This window comes from Orycteropus afer, unplaced genomic scaffold, assembly GCF_000298275.1.
Source record: "Orycteropus afer afer isolate SDZICR_OR568_19922 unplaced genomic scaffold, OryAfe1.0 scaffold00542, whole genome shotgun sequence".
In the NCBI taxonomy this organism is placed as follows: domain Eukaryota; kingdom Metazoa; phylum Chordata; class Mammalia; order Tubulidentata; family Orycteropodidae; genus Orycteropus; species Orycteropus afer.
In genome coordinates this window covers 1,037,954-1,057,497 of record NW_006922129.1, presented here as the reverse complement: position 1 = coordinate 1,057,497, position 19,544 = coordinate 1,037,954, and the positions used below count along the sequence as shown (strand labels likewise).

The 19,544-nt window shown below is 50.1% G+C and overlaps 3 protein-coding genes and 1 pseudogene across 3 annotated transcripts in view; 2 read left to right on the top strand and 2 right to left on the bottom strand.

Annotated features, from left to right (window-relative positions):
- Positions 1–1,035: 1,035 nt before the first annotated feature.
- LOC103209960 lies at positions 1,036–1,858 on the bottom strand (annotated as a pseudogene).
- A 407-nt stretch (positions 1,859–2,265) lies between these two features.
- On the top strand, positions 2,266–5,922 carry TRAPPC14 (trafficking protein particle complex subunit 14). Its single transcript, XM_007955831.2, has 11 exons — positions 2,266–2,676; positions 2,895–2,990; positions 3,094–3,223; positions 3,395–3,481; positions 3,631–3,751; positions 3,860–4,007; positions 4,128–4,210; positions 4,298–4,461; positions 5,075–5,229; positions 5,459–5,652; positions 5,769–5,922. Exons 1-11 carry the CDS (start codon positions 2,266–2,268, stop codon positions 5,920–5,922), a joined length of 1,743 nt encoding a protein of 580 aa, XP_007954022.1.
- A 1,055-nt stretch (positions 5,923–6,977) lies between these two features.
- Positions 6,978–10,267, bottom strand: LAMTOR4 (late endosomal/lysosomal adaptor, MAPK and MTOR activator 4). Its single transcript, XM_007955881.1, has 5 exons — positions 10,258–10,267; positions 10,038–10,174; positions 9,704–9,784; positions 7,343–7,460; positions 6,978–7,075 (listed from the first exon to the last, which is right to left on the bottom strand). The coding sequence occupies exons 1-5, from the start codon at positions 10,265–10,267 to the stop codon at positions 6,978–6,980; spliced, it is 444 nt and encodes a 147-aa protein (XP_007954072.1).
- Positions 10,268–10,421: 154 nt separating this feature from the next.
- LOC103209958 (NXPE family member 3-like) overlaps positions 10,422–19,544 on the top strand; it is a 92,866-nt gene continuing 83,743 nt past the window's right edge. The window contains exon 1 of the mRNA XM_007955879.1: positions 10,422–10,488. Coding sequence (XP_007954070.1) covers positions 10,422–10,488 — 67 coding nt within the window. The remainder of the gene's footprint in view (positions 10,489–19,544) is intronic.

Sequence of the window (19,544 nt, the reverse complement as noted above, 5' to 3'; positions counted from 1 at the left end):
CAGAAGGGATGTCTGACCCCTAGAGGACGAAATGAACTCTGTCCTGATGCAGGGTCCTTCCTCTTGGCCCTCGCTTTGGAGGGAATCCCCGTCCTTCAGTTCCCAGCAGCTCTTCTCTTCCCAAACCATTTTGCCCCTTCTCCTTTCCAGCCCCATGGCAGGTTTATGTAGCACTTTTAAACGTCCCCTGGAGTGGCGACAGATCAAATGAGCCAGAGAAAGTTTGGGGCATGGTGGGTTGGAATAATACATCCATTTCTCTATGAAATATTTGTTATTGGGCTATGTACATTTCCTCTATGAAATGGTTGTTGAATGAATAAATAATTTGAAACTTCTACTTGATTTATGGGGAGCTCTGGTAGCATAGTGCCTAAGGCACTTGACTGCTAACCAGAAGGCTGGCGGTTCAAACCCACTAGCCACTCCTCGGAAGGAAGATGGGGCAATCTACTTCCGTAGTGATACTGCCTTGGAAACCCAAGGAGGGGTCGCTATGAGTCGGTCCGACTTGATGGCACATAACAACAACAAACAGCACTTGATTTATGTAGGGTAGAGAGGGAAGGCTGGGGAACCTTCCTGGGAAAAGCAAGGCTGCAGGGTATTCTTTTGATACGGAACCATCTTTCTTCCCTACGAAGTCTGTCTCTTGTTTCTCCTAATTTTTGAGGGGGAGAGGGGCTGAGTAAGTGTACTTGATTGATGGTACACAACAAGGTTGGGCTCTCTAAGCTTCTCTCCTTCTTCAGGTCTGAGATGCAAACTGTCAATGATGGGAGATTCTCAGTGTTGGGGGACTGAGTTGGAGCAGGGACTTCCCAGAAGCTGAAGGCCTTTCTCTTCCTCCAGTGCTATTGCTTGAGCTGGTCTTTCAAGGGGCTCTTATTCCTTGGGGGGCATGTGGACCATATGGTCTACCACCCTGTTGCTGTAGCCAAATCCACTGTCACACCGGGAAATGAGTTTGACAAAGTGGTCATTGAGAACAATGCGCTCAACATCACAAGTGGAAGAGTGGTGCTACTGCTCAAGTCAGCAGACAAGGTGCTCTTCAGTGTAGCCCAGGATACCCTTTAGGGGACACTTTGATGCCTGCTTCACTATCTTCTTGATGTCATCATATTTGGAAGCTTTCTCCAGACAGCAGGTCAGGTCCAAGACTGACATATTGTGTGGGGAGGGGGGGCGTGGAAGGCCATGCCAGTGTGCCATTTGGCTTACGGATGACCTTGCTCACAGCCTTGGCAGCACCAGTAGTTGTGGGCATGATATGCTAGGCAACCTCTTGGCCATCACAACAGTTTCCCAGAGGGGCCATCTACAGTCTTCTAGGTGGCAGTGATGGCATACAATGGTCATGAGTCCCTCCATGATGCCAAATTCCCAGGGGTGACCTTGGCTAGGAGGGCCAAGCAATTGGTGCAGGAGGCATTGCTGACAATCTTGAGAGAGTTGTCATACTTCTTGTGGTTCATGCCCATCACAAACAGGGAGGCGCTGGCAGAAGGGGTAGAGAGGATTACCCTTTTGGTATCTCCCTTCCAGTGCGCCCCAGCCTTTTCCAAGCTTGTGAAGACATCCGTGGATTCTACAACGTACCAGCGTCATCCCACTTGATGTTGGCGGGATCTCGCTCCTGGGAGATGGGCTTCCCATTGAAGACAAGCTGCCCGTTCTCAGCCTTGACGGTGCCACTGAACTTGCCAAGGAAGTCATTCTGGAACAAGTGGATCATGTAGTTGTGGTCATTGAAGGGATCGTTAAAGGCAATAACCTCCACTTTGCCTGAGTTAAAAGCATCTCCGCTGATCAGGTGCCCAATACGGCCAAAGCCGTTTACTCTGACCTGCACCATCGTGTTTTGAGGATGCGGCTGTCTGTCGAGCAGCGAGGAACCGAGAGCTCTGCTAAATTCTCATAGCAGCCCCAGCCCAGCCGAACTCCGCCCCTCTCTTCCACGCTCGGGTCACCCACGGCTTCCGGGGCCTCAGAGGCCACACCCCTTTTCTTCCGCTTCCGGTCTCTCGCCAGTCATTCCATCCCGCACTTGGGTTACCGCCTCAACGGCTCTCGGTTCCGGGTTCGTTGCCCTGGTTCCCGGGCCGGGCTGGTTTCTTGGGCCGCCCTGGCCGCGCGCAGCACCCCTCGAGTGTCAGGCTCCTCGAATCCGCCCCAGCGGCCCCCTCTTGTCCTCCGCGGGCCCGCCGGTGCTGGTCTCCGGTCCCGGGCCACCTCGCCCCCCGCCCGGGCCCCGGCGGGCCCATGGAGTCTCAGTGCGATTACTCAATGTACTTCCCGGCCGTACCGCTGCCGCCACGCGCGGAGCTGGCGGGGGACCCGGGCCGGTACCGGGCGCTGCCTCGGCGGAACCATCTGTACCTGGGGGAGACTGTCCGCTTCCTGTTGGTGCTGCGCTGTCGGGGTGGCACGGGGTCGGGTGCCGGCGGCGGCCCAGGCTTGGGCTCCCGTGGGGCCTGGGCAGAACTGGCAACCACATTGGCTGCCCTGGCCTCAGTCAGCGCTGGATGCGGGGCGCCCGGGGGCGGTGGCACCGGCGACCAGGATCCCGAGCCCCCAGGGGGTGGGGACCCTGGAGGTGGGGGCTTCTTCCGAGGCTGCAGCCCCCTTCTAACCCACGGCCCGGGCCCTGCTACCTCAGGGGGAACGACCACGGTGAGGAACTTGGGGTGAGACCTCACAGGGTTGAGGGGCGGGGCATTAGGTGCCAGAGACTCCAGGGGAGATGGACATAGGGGACTGGCAAAGGCAGGAGGCAGGTGATGGTGGACAGGGATTGGCAAGAGCCATGTACTGCAGATCTTAAAGGGATCTGAGGTAAACTGCCTCTTTGAATCTCTCCTGACCGGTGCACCCCTCTCTGACAACCCCAGCTGCCTGTGGAGGAACCCATCGTTTCCACAGATGAGGTCATCTTCCCACTCACCGTTTCACTGGACAGACTGCCCCCAGGGACTCCTAAGGCCAAGGTAAGGTGGGCAAGGGTGGAGTTGTTGACTTAATTCAAACACCTTTTCAAGGCGCTGCTGTCTCTTTCTCTTTTGACTGTGGTCCTGTCCCCTCTGTACCCAGATTGTAGTGACCGTGTGGAAGCGGGAGGTTGAGGCACCAGAGGTCAGAGATCAAGGCTACCTGCGCTTGCTGCAGACCCGATCTCCTGGGGAGACCTTCCGGGGCGAGCAGAGCGCTTTCAAGGCCCAAGGTGGGGAGGAGGATGCAGAGGGGAAAGGCTAGAGTCTGGAATTTGGGGGACAGACTGGAGGGGCAGCTACAGGAAGTACCTGAGCTGGGGAGAAGAGGAAGATGAGAAGCGTGAGTTGGAGGTGAGGTCTGTGCTCAGTCCCCCATGTCTTCCCCTCCCCTTCTCCGGCAGTGAGCACCCTTCTGACTCTGCTGCCCCCTCCGGTTCTGCGATGCCGTCAGTTCACTGTGGCTGGAAAACACCTGACAGTGCTCAAGGGTGAGTAGGTCAGTTCTTAGCCAGCCCCAAGGGCCTTGGCCGAGTGGCAGTTACTTTGGGCTGGCTGGTGGGGATAGGTGGGTTGCTTGGGGAAAAGGGGGGATCTGAGGAGTCCAGATGCTCCGCACTGAGCTGGTTGCCTCCTTCAGTGCTGAACAGCTCCTCCCAGGAGGAAATCTCCATCTGGGATATCCGAATCCTTCCCAACTTCAATGCCAGTTATCTACCTGTCATGCCCGACGGCTCTGTGCTGCTGGTGGACAATGTCTGGTGAGGTCCTGGGGACAAGCTGGGCTGTGACGGGGTGGGGCGGGGACTAGGGCACTGAGCGCTCTGGCACGGAGACGTCACACTCTGTCCCCCTCTCTTCCGAACCAGTCATCAGTCCGGGGAAGTCTCCATGGGCTCCTTCTGTCGGTTCCCCGGTACCTCCGGCTGCTTCCCCTGCCCGCTTAGTGCCCTGGAGGAACACAACTTCCTGTTTCAGCTGAGAGGGGATGAGCAGCCCCCTCCAGGAGCCAAGGAGGTGGGGATAAAAGGCTGGCGTGTTCCAGAGAAAAAAGGCAGTGGGAGGGAGAGATGAGGGGGTTGAGGACAGAAGATGGGGGCACTCTAATGCCTGTGATGTCCTTTGTCCCCACTGCAGGGCCTGGAAGTCCCCCTGATTGCTGTGGTTCAGTGGTCCACTCCGAAGCTGCCCTTCACCCAGAGCATCTATACCCACTACCGGTGAGTATGGGATCCCCTGCTAGTACCTTCCTGTTCACCTTTGTTACCTGACACACACCCTACTTCCCCCTCTTTCCCCGCTTCCAGTCTGCCTAGCATCCGCCTGGACCGCCCGTGCTTTGTGATGACCGCTGCTTGCGAGTCTCCCATTCGGACCTACGAGCGTTTCACTGTCACCTACACGCTGCTGAACAATCTCCAAGACTTCCTCGCTGTGAGGCTCGTGTGGACCCCAGAGCATGCACAGGCTGGTGCGTTAGCGCCCAGGCCGAGACTGTGTCCCAAGGGCAGAGAGGGGAAGGAAGGAGTCGTAGGACAGTGAAAACACTGCAGCCTGCTGCCGGCCCAAGTGGGTGACTTGAGGCCAGCTGCTTCAGCTCTACCTGGGTGGTCTCCACGGTAGCACATGTGGAGTTGAGAGAGGCCATGGGGCTGCGTGAGTTTAAGGGCAGGCACTAGAGCTGGGCTTCCTGGCCTGTTTGATTTTTCTCCCATCTGCTGGTCGTGTGGTCGTGGGTAAATTACTTAACTTCTCTGGACCTCAAATTCTTCATCTCTACCATGGGGAAAATAAGACCTCATGGGGTTGTCTTGTGGATTAACTGAGTTGGCGTAAGGGGTTAGGACAGACCTCAGCATACACAGCTGCCACTGTTGTCTATAAAAAAAGAACATGTACTCTGTTGAAGAGCTGTGGTGGCGTGGTGCCTAAGGCACTTGACTGCTAACCAGAAGGCTGGCAGTTCAAACCCACCAGCCACTCGTCGGAGAATGGTTGGGGGGGGTCCAATGAGACTGTGCGAACTGAGGGGCACTGTACAGATGTGTTTACTGGTTCCTGTTTCTGCCCCTCCCTTTCCCCAGGGAAGCAGCTGTGTGAGGAGGAACGGCGGGCTATGCAGGCAGCCCTGGACTCCATCGTCTGCCACACGCCCCTCAACAACCTCGGCTTTTCCCGGAAGGGCAGTGCACTCACCTTCAGTGTGGCCTTCCAGGCTCTAAGGACGGGGCTCTTCGAGGTGGGCTGGGGAGGGGAGGGCTATGTAGTGGATGATACAGAGTGTTGGGGTAGAGGAACCAGAGACCTTAGCTTCTGTGGGTGCAGTTCAACGGTGGCACTAAAAAGCTGGGCAGAGGGAGGAGAACCTTAGAGCTGCCGGAGGCCTGTCGAGTGGGTCAAGTGACCCGAAAGGGGCTCCGGGCCCGGGAAGCTGAGCTGGCATGCTGATCTGTGTCTGCCGCCCGCAGCTGAGCCAACACATGAAACTGAAGCTGCAGTTCACGGCCAGTGTGTCTCACCCTCCGCCCGAGGCCCGGCCGCTGTCTCGCAAGAGCAGCCCCAGCAGTCCTGCTGTCCGGGACTTGGTGGAGAGGCACCAGGCTAGCCTAGGCCGCTCCCAGTCCTTCTCCCACCAACAGCCCTCCCGCAGCCACCTCATGAGGTACGGAACCGGGAGGTGGGCTGGCACTGGGCCTCGGTCGAGGCTGGAACCAGCTAGGGAGCAGGGAGGGGTGCCCGGTGACTGACTGGAGCCCCGACCCCTCCGCCCTCTCCCAGGTCGGGCAGTGTGATGGAGCGAAGGGCCATCACACCTCCTGTGGCCTCCCCTGTCGGGCGTCCCCTCTACCTGCCCCCGGACAAGGCTGTGCTCTCTTTGGACAAGATTGCCAAGCGCGAGTGCAAGGTCCTGGTGGTGGAGCCGGTCAAGTAGCATCAGGCCGGCTCATCGCCCTCTTACAATCCCAGAAATGGGAAGCCCTGGAGGGGGTCTTCCCTCCCAGGCTGCTGCCTCCCCTGGGTTGCACTGTGGGGTGAAGAGGCCCCACAGAGCCACCTGTCTGTGTCTGCTGACGCCGGACCAGGGAAGAAGCTGTGAAATGGGCGGGTGCAAGTCAACAGTATTCCCCCCACCCGCCCCCAGTTCCTGTGGGGGGGCTGGCCCCACCCCTAGGCCAGGGCATAGAGCTCCCTTGCCCCGTGCCCTTTCACTGTTTACAGAGTGTTCTCATTCCTCTTGTCTTTCCCACCCCTCACATTTCCCCCCCACCCAGCTGCAGGGCTGAGCTTAGAGGCTGGTGATGGTGAAGGGGCCCCCAGCAGTGACCTTCCTGTTGTTGGGGCTCAGGGAGATAGCTAGCTCGGTGACCTCCTCTCGCGCCTCATGTTTACGTTTTCAGCCTAAAGCACTTTACGTTGTGTGTGTGGTTTTTTTTTTTTTTTTGGTCCTGTAAATTATTTTCCATCTACTGCTTCCATCTGAAATAAGACTATTAAAGGCCTACCCAGGGAGAACGACTGCTCTTTGTATGTTGGTAGAGGGAGCCGAGGACACTGAGTGGGCAGAGGTTCAGAATCCTCGCCTCCGCTCCCTTCCTATCCAGTTCCCAGAGTGTAATGCCCAGGGTGGCCCTGCCTTACCCCTCTGGCTTCACCACTTTCTCCATGGAAGGTGGCAGACAGACTCGAGGCATGAGCCCTACACTCCCACCCCTGACACACATACACACACACATATTCCTAGGCCTGGGAACATGAGATCTTTTGTTTATTAGGAGGGAAGGAGCAAAGGAAGAGGACCCTTCACCCTCACTCTCCTTAACAGTGAACAAAATCCCCAAGTCTTTGCCCTTCCGGTTGGATAGGGAGCAGGTGAGTGGAAGGCCCGAGTTCTAGCTGCAAGCCAGGAAGAAGGTGGAAGATGTGTGTTGCTCCTCACAGGCGGCTCACAGACCCAGCCTGCCTTCTCCAGCCTCCCCTCTGGCAGGCTCAGATGTCAATGGGCTCCCGGCCTCTGTTCTGCCTCTTCACCACAAACACCCTCTGTCCTGACACGGTCACCAGCAGCGTGTGTTCTCCAAAGACCACTGGAGGGGAGACACCCGTTCCATCGCCCCAGGAGAGGGAAGGGAACACAAGGAGTTAGTGGTGCGATGGTCTCTGTGGGGTCACACGCATAAATTCTACAGGCTCAAGACTCCAAAGGTGAGAGGCTGCCACTAATTCCTCTTACACTCAATTGTGATCACAGGAAGAAGACCCAAACCAGGGAGCCCAGAGGTGATGGTGGAGAGTTAGTAGGAGCCCGAGATGAGCCCCCTTCCCCACCACCACCACCAGGGGCTGGGGCTCACCAGACAGGCGCTTGAAGGGTACGTTCATGCCGTGGTGCAGCCGGAAACCACAAGCAGTGCTGACCAGCTCAGAGATGGCACTGGCGGCCTGCTCGTCATTTTCCAGGTCCCCAGACGACTGTGCAGATAAGAGGGAGGTGGGCAGAAATCGGGGAGAGAATTGGGAAGGAATCCCAGACGGTCACTTTGCCTCTGGCATTTGCAACCTCTCCCTCCCCATTTCCAAAATTCCCAGGTTACTCCAGTTCTGGAAAAACCAACCTACACTCTCCCTTTGATGTTAGAGCCCCCTGTGTCATGTTTTTTCTCAACCTTATAATACTGGGCTTTCCCCAGTAACGCTTATCCATCTCTTTTCAACCATTCTTTCCTAACCCCTTGAAACTTGACTGTTCCTTGCCCCCATCTATTTGATACAACCATATTCTCAAAAACCAATACCCATCCCTGAAAATGCCCACTGGACTGTTAAAGGCTCCATCTTCTCAGTCTTCCCATTTCTCGCCCTGTTTGCAGAATCTGGGACACAACCATCCCCTCTGTCCTGAGCCCCTTCCTACCACCTAGCCCTTGGGTCTGTGCTTAACAGTGGCCTGGGCTTCCTGTTTTTTTTGTGACTACGTCAACTTCCTCTTCCCATCTTGATGGGGCTTCCCACTAGGTTAAGTTAGTGAGCTTTGCTCCCTTGGACATTCTCTACCTCAGTTTCCTCATCTGTCAAGTAGGCACGATGCAGTACCTTATCAAATTATTGTGAGGATTAAGTGAGAATGTTGGCAAGAAGCTTAGAACCTCTCCTACCATTTAACTGCTATTACTCCACATCAAATCCAATGTTCAAAGTCAAACCACTGGAATTCCTACTCCCCACCCTCCCTGATGGACTTCTATCTTGATTTCCTGTTTGTTTAGGTACCATCATTCTTCTGGGTTTTTGAGTTCTAAGTCTTACTGGATGGAGAAATATCTCCTACATTACCTATAGCCAGTCATACAAAAAAAACCAAATTCACTGTCATCGATTCCGACTCATACCAACCCCCATTGGGTTTCTGAGGCTGTAAATCTTTGTGGAAGTAAATCGCCCCATCTTCCGTGGAACGGCTGATGGGTTTGAACCATATTGGTCACATCTCCTTTAAATCTCTTTTGCCCTTCCTTTTCACTGCCACCAGCCCAGTCCCCTTCCTAGCGGCTGCCCTGGCTTCTAATCTCGGCACCCTCCAGTCCATCTTGACACCACTAACATCCTGCTAAACCATTTCATCAGGTCATGTTCTTGTTCAAAAGCCTTCAACTGCTCTGTATTCCCTTCAAGATTAAGTCCAAATGTGTGACCCTGGCTTTGGAAGTCCTCCACAATCTCATCTTCTCCTTACAATATTCTTCTTCCCTACAACCTTTCCCAATCTTAATGGGACACCCACCGATTCAGACAGGTTGGTGTCACATGTCTGCAAATAGGTCCACTCCCCAGCCCCAACATAACTCCTTCCTTTTGTCCTCTTCACAACCACCCAACCTTTGAAGCCCACCTGAATGTCCCCCTCCAAAGAAGCTTCCTTGTTATTACATAACATGAAGGGCTGATTCCTTCCACAGTCTTTATTACTCAAGTTGCTTTCAACTTTCAACCTTTTAAGCCTTGTCTCTCTAACTGGTCTAGAGTGCTAACACTGTATTCTACTAGGAAACAAAAATACAAAGTCTCTTCAATACAGAATACAGACATACTTGAGAATAAGTCAGGTAATATCAGTTATCAACAAACTTGGGACTTTAGTAAAACTGATAGGTGCCAATTCAGCTTCGACTCATAGTGACCCTGTGCACAACAGAAAGAAACACTGCCTGGTCCTGTGCCAGCCTCACAATCCTTGCTATACCTGAGCCCATTGTTGCAGCCACTGTACGATGTTTCAGGGCCGTTCATAACGTTTTCCACTAATACATCAGTGTTTCACTGCTATTCACAAGGTTTTCACTGGCCAATTCTTTGAGAAGTGTCTGGCCCCTTCCTTCTTCTGAGTCTAAGTCTGGAAGCTCCACTGAAACCTTCCACCATGGGTGACCCCGCTGGTATTTGAAATACTGGCAGCATAGCCTACAGCCTCACAGCAACACGCAAGCCACCACAGTAGGACAAACTGACAGACCAGTGGTGGTTAGTAAAGGTAGTTAAGCCTCTTATCTCAGAAAGGTAGGAGACTTTAATTACTTTATTACTGAAAACTTAGTATATGCCAGGCATGCTGTTAGGTAATGACAAAGAATAAAAACAAATTAGGGTACAATGGGCGCTACTGGAAGAGACGGTGGGCCGTGTGTTCTTAGGGGTTCCCTCCCTTTCCCAGAACGCACCGCCAGCACTGCGCCTTCGCTCAGCACCAAGTAACCAAGCTGGTCTGGGATTCGCTCCAGCCCCTGGGTCAGTGCAGAAGTCTAGTGAATAAAGCAGCAATCGGTGAAAAGCTTGCAGGAAGGGGCCCTCGATACCCGTCAGATGAAAACCCAGGTCCTTCTGTTGGTGATGGTCCCCCAGGCCTTCTCTCCCTCCAGCCAAGGCCCTTCTAGCCCCTCTTCGCTTTACATGGGCTCCAACATGGAGCTTTCCGTGGCCTTCTGGGTCCCCTCGGCCTCCCACATCCCCCCTTTGATACCTCAGGATGACCTCGCAGCCCCCTTGGACCCTCACATCAGATTCTCCTCTTAGATCGCCTCGTGCCCCGCCCCCTTTCCCGTAGACAACTCCCCAGCCCAGCACACCCTCCCCCTTCAGCCCTGTGTCGCCAATCCCGCCCCCATCGCCATTCCCTCCAGGTCCTGGTGCGGCTTGGGGCGAAGGTGGAGCACAGGCCCAAGAAGGTGCACCCAAGAAGGTTGGAGAACAGGAACGCTGAACCCCCGGCGAGTACTCCCGCGCATGCGTCGCTACTCACCATCGCAGGCTTTCGGTACAGGGAGCTCTCCCTACCACTTCTGCAGCTTCCGACTCTAGCCAGATCACGTGCTTTCGGGGCGGTCTTCTGCGCAGAGCCGCTGGCCTTCAGCCCCGCCCCCCCAGCGTGAGGATTGGAACATGGGCTACCTCAACACGCTGAATCTGCCTGTGAGAAGCACCGTTTCGCGAAGACGCGCGCCGATTGGTAATTTACTATCTTTAACACCCATATCTCCGCCCCTCGGAGCCTGAGCGAGGACCAGAGAGGAGGGCTAGCGTGTGTGTGGGCAGGTCCTGGAGGGGGCGGGGCGGGGCGGGGCGGGCGAGGCGGGGCGGGGCGAGAGGGACAGTTATATTGAGGGTGTGCGCTTGCGCGCTCAGAAGTTTTTCAGCCTTCACTTTAATACAAGAAAGTAAAATGAACTAATGCTTGCGAGAAGCTGTTCAAAACTCTACTCTTATGCTACAGGGGAGCCCTGGTAGCATAGTGCCTAAGGCATGTGATTGCTAACCAGAAGGCTGGCGGTTCGCAGCTCCTCGATCCCCGCTATACTTGAGCCCATCCCCGCTGCCACCGTGTCAATCCATCTCGTTGAGGGTCCTCCCCTCTTTCATCGACCCTCCACCTTACCAAGCCTTTTCCAGGGAATGGTCCTTTCTAACAACGTGACCAAAGTATGTAAGACGAAGTCTGGCCATTCTAGCTTCCAAGGAGCACTCCGGCTGCACTTCCTCCAGGACAGATTTGTTCTTTTAGCAGCAGTCCACGGTACTTTCACCATTTTTCACCAATACAAGTCAAAAGCATCAACTCTTCTTTGGTCTTCCTTATTCATTGTCCAGCTTTCACATGCATTTGAGCGACTGAAAATACCATGGCTTTTGTCAGGCTCAACCTAGTCCGCAAGGAGATACCTTTGCTCTTCAGCACTTGAAAGAGGCCCTTTGCAGCCGATTTGCCCAGTGCTGGTAGCATAGTGGCTAAGACACTTGCCTGCTAACCAGAGGGCTGGCGGTTCAAACCCACCAGCCACTCCTCGGAAGGAAGGTTGGGCAATCCTACTTCCGTAGTGATACTGCCTCGGAAACCCAAGGAGGGGTCGCTATGAGTCGGGTTTGACTCGACGGCACACAACAACAACAACAACAACAATATGTCGTCTGATGTCCTGACTGCTGCTTCCATTGGCGTCGATTGTAGAACCAAGCAATGTGAAGTCTGTGACAACTTCAATCTTTTCTCCATTTATCATGATGCTGCTTATTGGTCCAGTTGTGAGGATTTTTGTTTTCTTTATATTTACAAATATTTATAAGAAATAAATACTTGTAAAGAAATTGGAACCTCATACACTGCTGGTGGGAATATAAAATTGTGCAGCTGCTGGGGAAAACATTTTGTCAAGTTCTCAGAATGTTATGCATAGAGTTATCATAGTATTGTTAAGTGGCATTGGGTGATTGTGACTCACGGTGACCCTGTAGAGTAGAGTGGAACTGCCCCCGTAGGGTCTCCTAGGCCGTCATCTCTTCATGGGGGCAGACCATCAGCTCTTGTCTCCTGTAGACAGGCCGGTGGGTTAGAATCACCTGCCTTGTTTTACCAGCCAGGCTTCAGCATTGGACCACCAAGGATCCTCGTGTGACCCAGCTGTTCTATTCCTAGCTATATCCCAAGAGAATTTAAAAACATGTTCACACAAAACCTTATACATGAACGTCCATAGCAACATTTTTCATAGACAAAAATTAAAGGCAATCTAAATAGCCATTTACTGATGAAAATAAATAAAAATGTGCCATATCCCTACAATAGGAGTTCTGGTGGCACTGTGGTTAAGGCATTGGGCTGCAAAGACTTCACATTGCCTGGGTCTACAATCGACGTCAACGGAAGCAGCAGTCAGGACATTAGACATTAGTCAGGACATTAGACGACGTGTTGTTGTTGTTGTTGTTATATGCCGTCGAGTCGGCCCCGACTCATAGCGACCCCTCCTTGGGTTTCCAAGGCAGTATCACTACGGAAGTAGGATTGCCCAACCTTCCTTCCGAGGGGTGGCTGGTGGGTTTGAACCGCCAGCATTCTGGTGAGCAGTCAAGTGCCTTAGGCACTATGCTACCAGAGCTCCTCAGACGACATATAGCACTGGGCAAATCAGTTGCAAAGGACCTCTTTCAAGTGCTGAAGAGCGAAGATGTCTCCTTGAGGACTAAGGTGCGCCTGACACAAACCATATTTTCAATCGCCTCATATGCATGTGAGAGCTGGACATTGAATAAGGATCAGTGGTTCAAACCCACCAGCTGCTCCGTGAGAGGAAGAAGAGGCAATCTACTTCTGTAAAAATTTGTACAGCCTTGGAAACCCAATGAGGGATTGCTTTGAGTCAGAATGGACTCAATGGCAGTGGGTTTCTATCTGTAATGGAATATTATTCAGCCCTTAAGAGGAATGAAAGGAGCCCTGGTGGTCCAAATGGTTAAGTGCTCTATTGCTAACCTTAAAGGTTGGTGGTTCGAACCCCCTGCACCCAGCAGCTCCGCGGGAGACAGGCCTGACGATTGGCTTAGGTAACGATGACAGCCAAGAAAACCCTGTGGAGGAGTTCTTTTCTACAACACGTGGGGGCTTGCTTTGCTTTTGGTTTTCCTGGCCTTCGATACTGAAAATGCTTTTAGTATCATTCTCTTTGCACTTACAGGTCACAGTGTTTTCATCCATACACTCACTTAACCCTCTCATGGACAACATTGTAGTGCCATTCCCATTCTGCAGATGAGGAAGGGGAAACCCAGAGAGGCTGAGCCTCGCTCATGGGCACCCAGCTGCTGAGTGGCAGACCCACACTCCAGTCAAAGTCGCCTGACATTGAGGCTGACAATTTTTTTCATCGCTCCCTGGGCCAGCTATGCTTAATTTTACCTCAGAACTTCCTGCTGTCATTTTTCTTGAAGAAGAGGAACCCTTAGCAGGGCAATGATCATCAGCTATCATGAGAATTGTTTGATTTCCACAAGCAGCTCGAATCACACTACTCACGTTATCTACTGTAACAGAGGGAGCTCTGGTAGCATAGTGCCTAAGGCACTTGACTGCTAACCAGAAGGCTGCCGGTTCAAACCCACCAGCCACTCCTCGGAAGGATGATGGGGCAATCTACTTCCATAGAGATACCGCCTCGGACACCCAAGGAGGGGTCGATATGAGTTGGTCTGACTGGATGCATATAACAATGCAACACTGTAGCAGAGATACCGTATGTGGATGGCTTTAACAGATAGAAATTTATCCTCTCACAGTTAAGGAGGTGAGAAGTTCAAGTTCAGGACACTAGCTCTAGGGAGATGCTTTCTGTCTCTGTTGGCTCTAAGGTCCTTGTCTCCTCTCCACATCTGTACGCGGGCCCCCTCGGCTTTGGGCAATGGATTCGACCCCATTCCCCTAGCACTCAAGAAGGGCCTCACACTCTGGAACCAAGTCTGTGAAGATCTGACTGCAAAGTTACTCTGAGGTGTCAAAGGTGGGATGTAGGAGGCCAAGGGAGCCCATGGGCAGAGCGAGAGGACAGACGGGGAGGCTCCGAAGGCAAGGGAAAGCTCTACTGATAAAATCGTTTTGTAAACTCGTTCTATGTTGAATTACAACATTATTAGTTAACACATTAGTGACTGAATGCAGGCCTTTTTTGATTTTTTGCCTTCTTTTCCTTAAATTATTACTTTATCCTAAAAAGTTATTGATAGAGGTTCACAAATATTACTTACCACAATATTGTAGCTAAAACACCAGAAAATTTGACAGAATCAGTGCCTATAAAAACACCAGCAGCAAAGAGAACAACGATGGGTGCTTGTAACCCATGCAGATGAAACCACGTGATTTGAAGTGTCATTGTAATTGGATAATAATGACAGCTCTGATTGGAGTGCATTGGAAGATTCAAAAAGAAAATTTGTAGAGAGTTTTAGTTTTGTTGTTAGGTGGCGTTGAGTGGGCTCTGTCTGACTCATAGTGACCCTGTTACAACAGAATGAAACACTTCCCGGTCCTGTGCCAGCCTCACAATCCCTGCTATACCTGAGCGCATCGCTGCAGCCACTGGGTCAACCCATCTCATTGAGGGCCTTCCCCTTTTTCACTGACCCTCCACTTTACCCAGCATGACATCCTTCTCCAGGGAATGGGCCCTTCTAACCACATGACCAAAGTAGGTGAGACACGAAGTGTAGCCAGTCTCACTTTCAAGGAGCATTCCGGCTGCACTTCCTCCAGGACAGACCTGTTAGTTCTGGCAGTCATGGTACTCTCAGCATTCTTTGCCGACACCAAAACTCAAAAGCATCGACTCTTCTATTTACAGGGGTATTTTTATTTAAAAAATAATAATTTCTGCTGAAACGCTGCACAAAATTTTATAGACCGTCATGTTGGTGTCATTCCTTCTGATGATGTCCCCCAGTGGTCTGCACCTCCATACCCCCCAGTGATGCCACTGGGGCATTCATACCTATGCCTGCACTAGGCTACCCTTCCCACAGGTTCTCCTTCTTTCTTGAGGAATCAGGAAGGACTGTGCTTTGCAAGTATGTATCTTGGGGAAGCCTTGTTAAACCAGAAGGCAAGGGGGCCTTTGTGTGCTGGGGGCCCAGTAGCCTCTGAGCCCAGCAGCAACTTGTGTAATACTGCAGAGTCTACTTCTTTGGTACTTTATAGCCAAGAAAGTACAAAGTTGATCTAATATAGTCAGGCTCTTTCAAAGCCCAGTCTACCTCAACTTCTCGAATTGAGAAGCAGTGTATAAAAAAAGTAAGGAAGAGGCAAGGTTACAAAATTGTGGCATAATTTCAAGTACTTACGTTTAACAAATGAATGCTTTTAATGTACAAACATTGTAAAGCAATATAATTTAGATAGTCATACTCTTATAGCATAGGGTTTATAAAGTGCAGAACGTTGTAACAAGGCTCCAGTGTAAATGGTAAACTGAAAGTTTTGGGAGATGACTTTAGTGGCTGTGTCTCTAGGCAAATGTACACCCAACTTCTTAAAACGGAAAGTTCAAAGTCTACATTTGAGGCTCTTTGTGAATGTGAGGCTCAGGCCAAAAGTCTCCCACTCCCTGGGATAAACTCCAGACACAGCTTCAAAATGCCTTAATTTCTAGTTACTCTGGTGACCCTAAGGAGGGAGGTCCCAGGCAGAACTAATAATGTGGTCATGTGTGATACCCTCAAGCCTTGGCCTCATACTTTTCTTCTAATTAGAGCCTCACTCTTGACTGAATTTATAGCTGCTTTTAAGGCTGAAGTGTTTTCTCTAGAGCTGGAAAACATTTATCTGCTCATTATTGAGAGCTACTCGGTGCATAGTACCGAGTAAAGACTATAGATATACATCAGTGCTCACAACAGACAAAGGTCCTTATCCTTGTGGATCTCATATTCTAGTGGATGGAGATAGAAAACAAGCAATAAAAATAAGTAAATTAAGAAGTATGCTAAAAGATGATACATACTAAAGGAGAATTTGATAACATATTTTTTTAAAAAAAATTTTATTGTGATTTGGGTGAAAGTTTACAGAGCAAATTGATTTTCCATACAGCAGTTGATACACATTTTGTTTCATGGCACTGATTGCAGTTCCCACAATGGAACAGCTCTCTTGCCATTTCCTTTCCCTCTGTCCTTCCTTCCTACACATTCCTGCCCCCCTGAGCTATCTCCCTGTGCAAATACTGCCCTTATCTTGTCCCATAATTGATTGTTCTAAGGATTATCCAGGAGCTCTGGTAGCATAGTGGCTAAAGCACTTGACTGCTAACCAGAAGGCTGGCAGTTCAAACCCACCAGCCACTCCTCGGAAGGAAGGTTGGGCAATCCTACTTCCATAGTGATACTGCCTCAGAAACCCAAGGAGGGGTCGCTATGAGTCGGGGCCGACTCAACAGCACATAACAACAATAACAACAAGGAGTATATCTACCTGGTGTAAATGTTCACCCTATATGCCTGTCTTTTGTTTGGTAGGAAGCCATGGGAGTGAGCTCAATTCCAGGCCTGAAGGCTAAGTAGGGGCTATGGTCTTGGGGGTTTCACCAGGCTCTATCAGATCAGTAAACCTGTTCTTTTTTTTTTCCTTCATGATTTTAAGTTTTGTTCCACATTGTTTGCCTGCTCTATCCAGGATCTCTTGCACTGATCCCTTTCTGAGTGGTTGACCATGCTGGCTGGGCACCATCTAGTCCTTCTGGTCTCATGGTCATATAGGCTGAGGTTCACATGATCCACTAGTCCCTTGGACTAATTGTTTCCATGAATCTTTGGTTTTCTTCATTCTTCTTTGCTCTGGATGAGAAGAGACTCATCATTGCATCTAGATGGCTGCTTTCAAGCTTTTAAGACCCCGGTCGCTACTCCCCAAAGTAGAATTGATATCAAATATCTTGTTTTGAGATCAAATATTCACTTTAAAGAAATTTATGACTGAATATTCACTTTAAATAAGCCAAATGTTTCCTTTAAGAAATTTCTGACCCATATCAATCTATCATTGGCTATTCTTTCACCCCAGATTGCAAATCCTTTCTTTCCTGTTCAAAGCCAGGTTTACTAAATATTTGAGCCTCAAAAATATGGCTGAGTGGAGGAGCATAGACCATCTTGTGACCTGATCTCAATAAAAGATGGAGGGCTGGGATCTGTCAATCATGTTAAGATTAGCCAATAGTTGGTCTTCTGTATTTACCCCTCCTTTTCTCTTTATAAGCCTCATTATACCTAGCTTCTTTGGGCCATTTGATTTTTCTGAAGTGAAAATCGTCTCCTTATATTGAGTCCCTATGAGTCCGGTCCGACTCGACGGCACATAACAACAACATGTGCATATAGAAGAAGTGCTGAGAATAAACTTTATGTCCAAATTTTGATTTTTTTAAACAAGATTTTGACTAGAAAGACAGATGAATCTGGAATTCAGGGATGAGTCTGAGCTAGAGAGTATGAAAGAGCCCCCCAAATCTAGGTGCTTGGCATAAGGAAAGACTTCTGCCCAGGCTGCAGTCTGACCTCCATTTTGTTTATTGTTCATTCTGAACTGACTCTCAAAGGGTGCCTAGCCAGAATACATCAGGAAGCCTACAGACTCCCTTCCCTTCCTCTCACAAGGATCCTTCTGTTCTCAGAAGGAAGGCTTACTTAGGCGGGTCCCAAGATATCCATAGATTATCAGATGTTAAACTAATTCAAACTTTACAGTTAACAAAACAATGCTTAAAGGGTCTTGTAATTGTGACTGTTGAAGCATGATTTTGCAAGTGTCAACCAAACAGAATTTTTTGTTGTAATTTCCTGTATTTAAACCCTGTGAAAAATTCCTTTCACGGGAGCACTTAATTCATTTCATGGACTCTGTGTTTTCCCTGATTTGAATGATTTTATTCCTTCAATAAAACTCCTTGCTTTTAATTTTAACAGAGACTCCATTTTGCTCTTTGGCAAGATATAAAATTGGGAGTTGTTGGTATATAGATGGTATTTAAGGCCATGAGAATGAGTGAGCTCACCAAGGGAATGAGTGCAAATAAAGAAGAGTTCCAGGGACTGATCCTTAGGGTACACCAACATTAAAAGGTTAGGAGCATAGGAGGAATCAGCCAAGGAGTTTGAGAAGGAGCAACCAATGAGGTAAGAGGAAATTAGAAAAGTGAGATGTTTGGGGAACAAGCAAACAGCATGTATTAGGAAGGACAGTGAGGTCAGCTGAAACAGATGCTGGTGAGATAGGTCCTGAGAATTGATCACTGGATTTAGCAATATACATGTTATTGGTAACTGTGAGAACAGCCGCTTTATTGACCGGTGGTGTCTTAGCTATCTAATGCTGCTATAACAGAAATACCACAAGTGGAAGGCTTTAACAAACAGAAATTTATTTTCTTAAAATTTAGGAGGCTGGAAGTCTGAATTCAGGGGACCTCGAAGTAAAGGCTTTCTCTCTCTCTCTGTCGCCTCTGGGGAGAGGTCTTTGTCTCCTTTCAACATCTGTGGGCCCTGTGTCCCGTGGAGATCTCCATGTGTCTTGGCATCAGTCTTCCCCTAGGTCTAGGAAGTTCTCAGTGTAGGGACCCCAGTTGCAAAGGATGTGCTTTGTTCCTGGCTCTGCTCTCTTTGTGATATTGAGGTCCCTCTCCACTCACTTCTCTCTTCTTTTATCTCTTATAAGATAAAAAGTGATATAGGGTACACTCCAGGGAATCTCCTCTTACATTGGGTCAGGCTGTGACTTGAATAAGGGTGCTGCATCCCAACCTAATACCCTCACAACTGATTGACTGATCAAAACAGATGACATCATGGAGGATGATTACCTTATTACATAACTGCCAAACCCTGAGAATCATGACCCAACTAAGTTGACACATATTTTGGGAGGATACAATTCAATCCATGACAATAGCTAAGGGGATAAAAATCCATTACATTCATGTTTTCAAGACAGTTGTCAATTTTCTAATCCTTCTGGCAAGGGAGACAGGGCTGGGCCACCTGAGTTTATGCTAATCCCTTTCCAGGAAACAGGAAGTTAGGGAAAGTGCACCTGAAATTACATTTTAAACTGGTAGCTGCCAAATCTTTGAGGAGACCTGTTAGGTTTATATACTTTTCAAAGAGACAAAAATTTACAGTTACAAAGTTCTAGTAAGGTGGCGGAATAGGCAGAAAGACTGCACAGACCCTCTTCAACAAAGAAAAGGGGAACCAATCAACACAGATGCAGAAGATAATCCTGGACCCCTGAGCCTTGAAGGGAAGGACATAGAAGTGGACTAAACTCCAACTAGGAGAAGAATTTGCATGAAAACATCCAAAAAGGAAACATACAGAGCTGCAGTCTGGCAGCAATCCTGACAGCACAGACAGCTTGGATATGGCTGAGGGGTGGTAGGACCTAAGAATGAACCTAAAATTCAGCTCTGCTAGCCAAGGACTGCATGGAGGACTGCTCTGGTGGCTGGAGAATAAAAGGGGAAGCAGCGAAGAGGAAGGCGTGCTGAGCTGTGGACTTTTGTCTGTCCAGAGGGCACAGCCGTTTTGAATGTTTACAAGTGGTTTGACTATTTTGGATATTTAAAGTGACAGCATTCTCCCAGATTCCAGGGACTTAAGAACAGGCTCCACTTGCCAGGACCACAAAGACATTTTGGACGTTGAGGACTGGAAAGGTGCGACATTCCCCTTATTACTCTTATACCCCAC